General features: G+C 38.1%; 1 protein-coding gene across 1 annotated transcript; it reads left to right on the top strand.

Annotated features, from left to right (window-relative positions):
- The first annotated feature begins 9,386 nt into the window (after positions 1-9,386).
- Positions 9,387-11,344, top strand: LOC128740618 (glutamate receptor ionotropic, delta-2-like). Its single transcript, XM_053836179.1, has 4 exons — positions 9,387-9,559; positions 10,018-10,705; positions 10,767-10,874; positions 10,943-11,344. The coding sequence occupies exons 1-4, from the start codon at positions 9,387-9,389 to the stop codon at positions 11,342-11,344; spliced, it is 1,371 nt and encodes a 456-aa protein (XP_053692154.1).
- Positions 11,345-11,955: the final 611 nt, after the last annotated feature.

Raw genomic sequence — 11,955 nt, forward strand, 5'->3', positions numbered from 1 at the left:
TCGAGTTCGATTAGTTTTTGAGTTTCGCAAAAATTTTTGTTTTATTTGTATGAGAGTCCATATCCCCCTACCACAGGGGTGAGAGGTCTCTAACTATCGTAAAATAAATTCAAGACTCCCAAATCTCCCACATGCCAAATTTGGTTCCATTTGCTTGATTAGTTCTCAAGTTATGAGGAAATTTGAATTTCATTTGTATGGGAGCTCCCCTCTTAAAAGGGGAAGAGGTCGTAATTCACCATAGAAAAAAAAATTCTGCCATCTAAAACTCCCACATGCCAAATTTGGTTCCATTTGATTGATTAGTTCTCGAGATAAGAGGAAATTTGCATTTCATTTGTATGGAAGCCCACCCTCTTAAAGTTCGGAGGGGTCCTAATTCACCATAGAAAATATTCTTGCCCTCGAAAACTCTCACATGCCAAATTTGGTTTCATTTGCTTGATTAGCTCTCGAGTTATGAGGAAATTTGCATTTCGTTTGTATAGGAGCCCCCCTTCCTAAAGTGGGGAGGGGTCCCAATTCATCATAGAAAAAAAATTGTCTCCAAAAACACCCACGTGCCAAATTTTGTTCCATTTGCTTGATTAGTTCTCGAGTTATGAGGAAATTTGTATTTCGTTTGTATAGGAGCCCCCCCCCTCTTAAAGTGGGGAGGGGTCCTTATTTACCATAGAAAATATTCTTGCCCTCGAAAACTTTCACATGCCAAATTTTGTTCCATTTGCTTGATTAATTCTCGAGTTATGAGGAAATTTGTATTCCGTTTGTATAGGAGCCCCCCCTCTTAAAGTTCGGAGAGGTCCTAATTCACCATATAAAATATTCTTGCCCTCGAAAACTTTCACATGCCAAATTTGGTTTCATTTGCTTGATTAGCTCTCGAGTTATGAGGAAATTTGCATTTCGTTTGTATAGGAGCCCCCCTTCCTAAAGTGGGGAGGGGTCCCAATTCATCATAGAAAAAAAATTTGTCTCCAAAAACACCCACGTGCCAAATTTTGTTCCATTTGCTTGATTAGTTCTCGAGTTATGAGGAAATATTGTATTTCGTTTGTATAGGAGCCCCCCCCCTCTTAAAGTGGGGAGGGGTCCTTATTTACCATAGAAAATATTCTTGCCCTCGAAAACTTTCACATGCCAAATTTTGTTCTATTTGCTTGATTAGTTGTCGAGTTATGCAGAAATTTGTGTTTCATTTGTATGGGAGCCCCCCCTCTTAGTGGGGGGAGGGGTTTCTAACCATCACTAAAACCTTTCCTGGCCCCAAAAAACCTCTACATGCATATTTTCATATTGATTGGCTCAGTAGTTTTCGATTCTATAAGGAACATACGGACAGACAGACAGAAATCCTTCTTTATAGGTATAGATTTGTCCATAACACGACTTCGATGGAAGGTGGTAGACATTTTTATGCACCCTTATATGGGCATGTGGGAACAGACAACATCTATACGAGTTTATAGTACTTGACTTAAGCTTTTGCCCTACTCTACTCTATTAGCTTGTGAAGTTAAAGAAAAATAAACCTTTAATATGCGATAACTCTGCAAGTAGAAGTTCTAAAGATTTGCGACCTTCTATAAAAACGTGCGTTTGTTTCGTTGCTTAGAACAATGTATTCTTGTAAGATGCAACTAACAAAAGTTAAGTATGAAAAAATAATTTGTGAGGGCAGGTACATCATTGGTTGATATTGCCATTTCGCAATTTGTTTACCGCTGAAATTTTCACAATTACGGACTAGAAAGTTGCTAAAGCTGTTGGCAATTTGAAGCAGTCCTATCGTTCCAAGCCAGAAGGCGCTCCAACTGTTTTCCTGAAAAAATACTGCGATGCATTAAAATTTCCGTTTGACACGATCTACAATCTTTCTTTGCGATGCCAACAGTTCCTTTGTAGCTGGAAAGAATCTTTCATGTTTCCAGTGTTCAAGAAGGATGACAAACTGGTCCGCGACTTTGACAGATTTACTGAAACACACTTGGACGCTAGTTATGCCGACCTAGAAGCTGCATTTGGTCATGTGGATCATGAAATATTTTGCGCTAAATTTAACAAACCAGGAGTCCTTTTGTAATGGTAGCTTATGCGCATTAAATTTTATCGTGCATATTGATTTCATGGGTGAGTTAAATCAACGCGCCATCGAAACTTTGCAATTTCTGAAAACCAGTTGTTTTAACTAAATAAATATACTCAATTATTCAATCTTAATTTCTAGTAGAATCATTCTAGGTGCTTCATGGTACATCCGGACATGAAAACCGATTAATAACAACTTTTTTTCTGCAATTCAAACATTGCTTTGATGATTTTTTGTTTGCAGGTTAAAACAATCTATACCTATAAAGAAGGATTTCTGTCTGTCTGTCTGTCTGTCTGTCTGTCCGTATGTTCCTTAAAGAATCGAAAACTACTGAACCAATCTACTACTCCCCTCTTTAAAAGGGGGGGCTTCCATACAAATTTCATCATAACTCGAGAACTAATCAAGCAAATGGAACCAAATTTGGCATGTGAAGGTTTTCGAGGGCAACAATATTTTCTATAGTAAATTAGGACCCCTCCCCACTTTAAGAGGGGGGGCTCCTGTACCAAAGAAACACAATTTTCCTCATAACTCGAGAAGTAATTAAGCAAATGGAACCAAATTTGGCACGTGGGTGTTTTTGGAGACAAAAATTTTTTCTATGATGAATTGGGACCCCTCCCCGTTTTAGGAGGGGGGGATCCTATACACATGAAATGCAAATTTCCTCATAACTGAAGAACTAATCAAGCAAATGGAACCAAATTTGGCATGTGAAAGTTTTCTAGGGCAAGAATATTTTCTATGGTAAATAAGGACCCCTCCCCACTTTAAGAGGGGGGGCTCCAATACAAACGAAATACAAATTTCCTCATAACTCGAGAACTAATCAAGCAAATGGAACCAAATTTGGCACGTGGGTGTTTTTGGAGACAAAAATTTTTTCTATGATAAACTGGAACCCCTCCTCACTTTAGGAAGGGGGGCTCCTATACAAATGAAATGCAAATTTCCTCATAACTCGAGAATTAATCAAGCAAATGGAACCAAATTTGGCATGTGAAAGTTTTCTAGGGCATGAATATTTTCTATGGTGAATTAGAACCTCTCCCCACTTTAAGAGGGGGGGCTCCTGTACCAAAGAAACACAATTTTCCTCATAACTCGAGAACTAATCAAGCAAATGGAACCAAATTTGACACGTGGGTGTTTTTGGAGACAAAAATTTTTTCTATGATAAACTGGAACCCCTCCTCACTTTAGGAAGGGGGGCTCCTATACAAATGAAATACAAATTTCCTCATAACTCGAGAGCTAATCAAGCAAATGAAACCAAATTTGGTATGTGAAAGTTTTCGAGGGCAACAATATTTTCTATGGTGAATTAGGACCCCTCTCAACCTTAAGAGGGGGGGCTCCTATACAAACGAAATACAAATTTTCTCATAACTCGAGAACTAATCAAGCAAATGGAACCAAATTTGGCACGTGGGTGTTTTGGAGACAAAATTTTTTTCTATGATGAATTGGGACCCCTACCCACTTTAGGAGGGGGGGGCTCCTATACAAATGAAATTCAAATTTCTTCATAACTCGAGAACTAATCAAGCAAATAGAACCAAATTTGGCATGTGGAGGTTTCTGGAGGCAAAAATATTTTCTATGGCGAATTAGGACTCCTCCCAACTTTAAGAGGGGATGCTTCTACACAAATGAAATACAAATTTCCTCATAATTCGAGAACTAATCAAGCAAATGGAACCATATTTGGCATGTGGGTGTTTTTGTAGGCAAAAATGTTTTCTATGGTATATTTTCTATGGATTTCCCTACTTTAAGAGGCGGGGGGGGCTCCTATACAAATGAAAAACAAATTTCCTCATAAGTCGAGAACTAATCAAGCAAATGGAACCAAATTTGATATGTAAGTAGTTTTGGACGCAAGATTTTTATCTATGGTGGATTGAGACCCCTCTCTTCTTTAGAAAGCGAGTTATGGCCCATCTCCCCTTTAAGAGGGTGGGCTTCCATACAAATGAAATGCAAATTTCCTCTTATCTCGAGAGCTAATCAATCAAATGGAACCAAATTTGGCATGTGGGAGTTTTAGATGGCAGAAATTTTTTCTATGGTGAATTACGACCCCTTCCCCTTTTAAGAGGGGAGCTCCCATACAAATGAAATTCAAATTTCCTTATAACTTGAGAACTAATCACGCAAATGGAACCAAATTTGGCATGTGGGAGATTTTGTAGTCTGGGATTTATTTTACGATAGTTAGAGACCTCTCACCCCTGTGGTAGGGGGATATGGACTCTCATACAAATAAAACAGAAATTTTTGCGAAACTCAAAAACTAATCGAACTCGAGAAATTCGAGACTCTTCCATAAAACATTAGTCAATACAAGACCACAAAAACTATCTATAGTAACACTAGATCATTCAGGACGAGACGGTCGCGAATGTTGCCGGTGACCCGCCGTCGGAAGCGCCGTCCACTGGGGGGCTTGCAAAACTCGAGATTGTGACAAAGATCATCCGAGATTCATGATTATGTACAACACAGGTTAATTTGTGGCAATACGAAGTTTGTCGGGTCAGCTAGTACTAGAATAAAACTAGGGCAAAAAAACTGTTTTCGGTTTTAAACTCCAATATTTTTTAAATAGCAGTAACAATTCTGTTTAGTCAGAGGATTACCATATTATTTTCACTTTAAAACTAACAGTTTTCTTATGGTTTAACAAGCAACCACAATTTGACCAACTATGTATTTGAATTTGCTTTATTAAAATTTTTATTATGATTTACAGATAGCTATAAGTGTGTTTTGACTTGTATCACCATGGTATCCACTCAGTTCGTCGAACCCTATCGATTGGTATATGTGACTCGGCGGCTTTGGGCCTCCGTTCGATTTCGTGTTTTTGACCAATTCCTAAACCTTTGTTATAGGGTACGGGAGGGTATTTTCAGCCCATTAAGCGGTAGCCTAAACAATATTCAGAAATTACGTTAAAACTATATTCATTCGAGACAAGATTTTTATATCAGTTGATAGAATAATATTTACTGAATATCGGCGTGTATTTTGGTTTTAATGAAGCACTACTGAAGTTGAGTTATAGTCGATAGAAATGATGAAGTTGCTGCGGCTAAATTGGGTCCATTTCCTATAGTGGTGTCTATGTTTTTTCAATCCGACCGGCCGAAATAGCCTGTACAGGGATTAGATGCTTTCCAAAAACAGATCAAAAGAGAGACCGATGGATAGCGTGTTGGTATTGCCTAGATCCCGGCTCATTGAAGAGAACTAGTTTTGCAGTAATAACAACTTGCTGCTGGTGCTAGTGTATCATTGAATCGTACATATACATTAGCACCAAAAGCAAGTGGTTGTCACTCAAATACTAGCTATGTCAACACGATAGAAGAGTTTCAGGCGCAACTGCATCACATCTTGGTAGTGGTGAAAATAAAGCACCATATGCTGAAATTAAAAGCAAAATGCTGCAGATTGCTTTTGATTGAAAATTGATTTATATTTTCATTTCAGAGAGGAATTTTTGTGTTCTTCTGTGATGAAAAGAAGTAGAATTGTTCTGTGACATCATATTCACAGCTGTTTAGTTGCTAGAATAAGTAAACGTGATCATAATTGTGTGTTTTCCAAACCATCATCAAAAGCGGATACGCGTAAGCGATTGCTGCTGTTTTTTTCAGCCTGATTACGTGCCAGTGAAAAAACAGTGGTTTTGATGTTTATTGAATAAAATTTAGCAAATTACTTACATTTTCATGAAAATAGTTATAACATATTAAAGCGTATGAGTGCCTCCTTCGTTTCAGTATTGTTATATAGCGGCAAAGTTTTTATTTGGGAAAGCGCAGAAAAAAAAGGTAATGTATGCCGAATTTAGTAGCGTGCTGAAAAGACCCTCCCGTACCCTAGTATAACAAAGGTAAAACGGAATGAAAAAAATCAGAGGGGTTGTGGCAAGACACAACCGTATAAGTGACGTAGCACTACGTCAGCCTCTTCACTTCAAATTGGTCTAGGTTTATCTTTTTTTTTTATCGTACTTTTTTGGCCTTTTCAGTCTTTTACGGAAATTAGAACTGGCTTTTTCAATTCACTCCGACGTTTCGACTATTTATTTTAGTCTTTTTCAAGGATAGCTATAATATTTTGTCATGTTTGTTTTAGTTATAAATGTCTTTTGTTTCGATTGTACCTACAGTTGTCTCAGTTCGTCGTTAAAAATCTTTAATTTTAAGAATGTAAATGTCTTCTTTAGTTTTTCTGTGCATATCTGTCGTCTTCAAAAGATTAATATTTGTAGTCTGTCTCAGTTTAGTACAGTTTGTTGGTGAAAAAACCTTTCCAAAAACTTCGCTACTATCATAGTTGAACCTACTTTTCAAACTTCGCACACTAACTGTTTTCACTGTTGCTATCTAATTGGGAAGGGGTGGTAGGGAAATTGTGCTTCTGGGTTTGAGTGGGTTTTATGGAGGCTAGTATCCCTGCATATGTATGGTTTAATCCATCTATGTCGCTCCGTCTGTTGATTGTATTGGGTGTATTGTAGATATGGCACATTTCTAATATTGGGAGAGCTTTTTTCTTGTAACTGCGATCGACTATTTTGGTGTTGGGTAGATCAAATCTGTGGTTGTTATCTATGCAGTGTTCTACGAGAGCGGTTTTTTCTCTGAGAGCTCTTATCGTGGTTTCTAGGTTTATCGTCGTCTTAAGAAACCTTGTTGGGACAAGGAGACCTTGTCACTTCTTCTGGCGTACTTTCCCACAGATTTCAAATTGGTCTAGGTTAATCGTGATATGTAAATAATCCTGTTGGGACAGAAAGACTTCGTCACTTTTCCTGGCGTACTTCCCAAGCCCGGATAACAAATTGGTCCAGGTTGGCTCTTTACAAAGAATCTTCGATCTGTTGGAATGAGGAGATTCTGTCACTTTTTCTCTAAACGCGCGTTAAATTTTATATGACTTCTTTTCCAACCAATCACGAAGCGAGGATTTCTAGGTAGACAATGCTCCATTATTTTCAATTGTTCAATAGCTCGCACTTAAAAATCAGTAGTTTTCTTTATTGGTGTGGATGCGTAGAAGGTTTTCCGTTCGATTGGCACAAAAATATTTAAAATCGTCCGGAAAACCGCTAAGCTATTAGCGCTCAAAATCTATTATTTTTCATGAAGATAGTATTTTTGGATTTTTTGAAACGACAACCTATCCCAAACCTTGCCGTAAGACGTACGTCCTAGGAAGACGTCCTACATCAAAAGGTGGAAAAGAAACGAAAACAAAAAAGAAGAAAATGGAGGGAGAAAATGAATACGAAAAACAAGCGGATAAAACAAAAAACATTACGAAAAAAGGGGAGAAAATCCAATACATAATAAGAGGAAGAAACAGACGAAAATCCTTGCGTTTAAAAAGTCCTAATAAACTAATAACAACAACAACAACAACAACTACAAAAAGACGGAAATCAAAAAAGAGGTTAACGGGATAGAGGACGAAAAACGTGACTGGAAAAGAGAAAAAACAGAAAAGATAAAAGAGAAAACGGAAGCTACAGGCAAAAAAAGCAAACACGAAAAAGAGAAAGAGAAATACACGGAAGAGGGAAGATGAGACCGAGAAATGAAAAAACGTGACTGGAAAGGTGAGAAAACGGGAAAGACAAAGAGGGCAAATGGAACAGAAAGCAAGAGAAACCGAACTAGAAAAGACGAGCAGCTACAGAGAAAAAAGAAAACCGATAGAAGAAACGATGAAAACGGGTAAAGAGTTATTATAAAAGGATATAACGGAATATGATGCAAGGAAATAAGAAAATGGAACAGAAAAGGAACAAAATAAAAAAGTGAAACGGACAAATGAAAAGATAAACAGGAAAATCAGAGTAGAAAAAGAGAGCTAAAATCAGAATAAAAGTGACAAAAGAGAAGCAAAAAACGGAAAATATAAAACGGAAAGTGGAAAAACGCGACTGGAATAGAGGAAAAGGAACAAAAGACAGGTAAACCGTGTGAGAGATTAAGATGAAATATGTCAATCCCACGTATGTCCCACGATTACTAATGCCTGAAGGTTTTGGAACGTCTTTGAAAACAGACACTGATGAAACCGGCAAGGCGTAGGCGAATTACGTATCTATCGGAAATAAAATTAATAGTGGTATTAAATCGGGAAGAAAGTTTTCATTTTCTTTAATAATTACTACTTCTACCAATGCCTAATACACCACTGAAATTCTGCTTGGTTGAAGTTCAGTAATCAAAGGAGCAAAATCGATGCGAAAAGAGTATGCCAAGCCTGATACAAAATAGCCGAAAAATACTACTTAACTGTTGGGGAAGGATAAATGCTTAATGCGAGAAATGTAGATTCAGGCAAACTGAAAATTCTTGATAGTAGACCAAAAATATAGACTTAGCGAAGGTGAGAGTCGAACTCACAGCTCCCAATCTCTAGTTGAGCGTGTTGTTTAACCAATTACACCACTAAGCCGTCTATACTCTGTGGTCTTATATCAAGGTTTTGTTATGACGCTGACCTTGATATAAGACCACAGAGTATAGTGGTGTAATTGGTTAAACAACACGCTCAACTAGAGATTGGGAGCTGTGAGTTCGACTCTCACCTTCGCTAAGTCTGTATTTTTGGTCTACTATCAAGAATTTTCAGTTTGCCTGAATCTACATTTCTCGCATTAAGCATTTATTCTTCCCCAACAGAAAAGTAAAGCCGACTGCTATACGTCGTTGAAAAGAAAAGAAAAAATACTACTTAACTTCGGAAAAATCAGCAAACAATATACATCTGGTGTAGATCCTTGCTGTATTTTGATTGTTTCGAAGTCGTTTTTCAATTTCAGGCTATTATACGTAAGTATAGTACTAGCAATAGCCAATAATTTTCCCTGCATAATTTCCATCATAATTTCTACACTATTATCCAATCACAGCTTCATCCCTTTTGTATGAACAAATTGAACTATTTCTTGTTCTTTATAAGCACCATCAGCTCAACTATCGATTTCAATCCAAATTCCGTGCTTTTAAAGTCATAACGAAAGCGTTTGCAAAATGATTATTACTCAAGCATGGATTTTGCTGCTTTGCTGCATGCTCGTCGTTTGTTCATCGAATTTGGACTCTGTCGAACAGCTCGGCAGTTTAATTTTATTTCTGAAAAGCCCACTAAAACTAGCGCTCTTCGTGTGCTGGGACGAAAGTATTTTTTTAATCAACCAATTTGTAAGGAATATTTCCAATATTATACAATTGCAGACAAATCGTTTCAATTTCTTCGCAAAATGCTTGAAGCTCCACAGGTCCACTTTATCCAGCTGAAGAGTGTCGCGGTGGAAAATATCGGCATTTTGGACACCCTGGAACCACATCAACACCTAGCTATTGTTGATACAAGTTGCACGGGAAGTGACAAATTGCTAGCAGAAACACGGTATCGGATTTACGATAAAATACGGTGGGTTCTTTTAAGTTCCGGTGATTCTAAGGAAATCAACAGAACAGTTCATAGCCACGAGAATGGCATTCTTCAATCGCTGCAAGACCTACCCGTAACGGGACGAAGTGAAGTTTATTACTTTGTAGAGGAACAAAATGGTGAAGTGCTCGTAAAAGAAGGTATTTGAAAATGTTCCTGTGTCTATCCTCTGTTGGTTATTTTCATGTGTAGTCTACAGGCATTCCATTCTAACGGAATTGAAAAGTGAAATAGTTGGAATTTGGCGAAACGGAACGATCGAAGATAGACGTTTAGCTCCGTCCGTTGTTGTGAGAAGGAGAAATTTACACAACTTGAGGATTAAAATAGCTCTTGTATACACAAAAAATTATACTTTAAGACACTTTGATGATTATGAGTGAGTCTAATGGCCATCAATGTGTTAATTGTTTAACTGTTTTACTATTATTCTTCAGGAACACCGATGTCGATACCATATCCCGAACTTCGTATCAAATTCTAAACATTTTGTTGTCGCATTACTTAAACGCAACGTTCGAAAGACGATTTGTTACTACCTGGGGTTATCCCAATCGTACTACCGGTATATGGAGCGGGATGTGCGGTGATTTGATCTACCGTCGCTCAGAAATTGCCGGTTCGATGATGCTGATTACGCAGAACCGTATATTTCATGTAGACTATCTGAAGGTACCAATTCCTTTGAAGATAAAATTCGTCTTCAAGGCACCGAACCTGTCGACAACGAGCAACATCTTTCGAATGCCATTCGAATTGGACGTGTGGATTTGTCTACTAGCAACGGTCATCATTATGAGTACGGTATTTGCTGTGGTCCGTGGAATTCTAATGCTCGACAAGAAATCGATCAAAAGTAAACGCTTAGAAATGTTGGATGCAGCATTCGACGTAGTCCCACTAGCGACACAGCAGGGTTCTTTGCTTGAGCCAAACTCTTCCGCACAAAGGATGCTAATATTTTTTGGTTTGGCTGGACTGATGTTCATTGAAGTTAGTTTTTCTGCCAAAATAATTTCGTTAATACAAGCACCTTCTGAGCGAATCGATTCATTGCGGAATCTTGTGGAATCGAAACTGGAGCTTGGATCAGATGGACAGCCTTACAATCAGTTTTACTTTTCAGTTCGTTACCGAGGATTGCAGTATAGAGTTCGTAACCTATAACAATTCTTTAATTTTTTAGAAAGCCACCGACCCCGTCGGAAAAGGATTATATAGTAAGATCACAAATCAGAATCGTGAGACTCTGAACGCGCACAACTTCGAGCAGGGCGTTCGAAAATTGCAAACAGTTACGATACTATAGGAAATGTTCGGATTGGCTTGCTAAAAATTGTATGTTTTTTTACTCGTTTGCAGGAATTGTTCGCATACCATGGTTACACCTCATCAATGTATCTACAGATCAGTAAAACATTCAATGATGTGGAAAAGTGCTACCTGCGGGAGCTGCCGTTTTTCGACAGTAGCGTCGGTTATTTGTCCGTGCAGCGAAACTTCACTCTGCGCGAACATTTCAACGTTGGACTGATGAGAATGCTGGAAGTAGGTATTTTCCCCAGACAATTCAACAGGATGATAAACGACAAGCCCGGATGCACCAAGGGAACAATGTTTCGGCCGCTCGATTTGATTGATACTAGATTCGCGATGGAAATCGCTGTCTGTGGAATTGTGGGAGCACTCTTTTTGTTGCTTGCGGAAATCGCTCTCAGTAAGTATGGGCTCTGGAAAACTCCGATGCAGGACTACATCGAATAGGAATTTTCCATAAGTATAAAATCTAGTGAAAATAAACGGTTTAATTGATTTAGAAATCATAAAACAACTAATAATCAAATAATTTTATTGAATGTAAGAGAAAAAACCTGCAAGTGCTACCAAGTCAGATAAGGTTTAATTTAAGGAGCGTTAGTTAACCTTACCTAGAATTCAGCATGACTGAGATTCTTGGTATAAAATGATAAATATCAAAACAGTGCCTTGCCAAATCTTTCAGCGAAAACAAATTCAGCCGAGAAGATTGTGGATCTCTCAGCTCTGCTAATCTCTGTATTAATACAGCCGAAATTCAGTGAAAGTTTTTAAGTGTGTAGATCAACAAATAAAGCGCATTAGAAATATTTAGTTATCTACTAGTTATACTGTTCATGTTGACTACAGACCCTTGGTCGTTAAACCACTTTAATCCATAAAACACTTGTCTATTCGGAGTATTCTCGCATCGGTGTTTTCAAGAGCCTATACTTACTGAGAGCAATTTCCGTAAGCAACACACAGATCGCAGCCAAAACTCCGCAGGCAGCGTTTTCCATCGCGAGTTTCGTATCAACTAAATCGAACGGCCGAAACATTGTTCCCTTGGTGCATCC

This window comes from Sabethes cyaneus, chromosome 3 (genome assembly GCF_943734655.1).
Source record: "Sabethes cyaneus chromosome 3, idSabCyanKW18_F2, whole genome shotgun sequence".
In the NCBI taxonomy this organism is placed as follows: domain Eukaryota; kingdom Metazoa; phylum Arthropoda; class Insecta; order Diptera; family Culicidae; genus Sabethes; species Sabethes cyaneus.

What these genes read in the sequence shown, in the direction of transcription:
- LOC128740618 (XM_053836179.1), top strand. Translation starts at nt 9,387, where the DNA reads ATGCTTGAAGCTCCACAGGTCCACTTTATCCAGCTGAAGAGTGTCGCG. An exon ending in CGGATTTACGATAAAATACG is followed by an intron (nt 9,560 to 10,017) that starts GTGGGTTCTTTT and finishes ATTATTCTTCAG; the next exon opens with GAACACCGATGTCGATACCA. An exon ending in ACAATCAGTTTTACTTTTCA is followed by an intron (nt 10,706 to 10,766) that starts GTTCGTTACCGA and finishes TTAATTTTTTAG; the next exon opens with AAAGCCACCGACCCCGTCGG.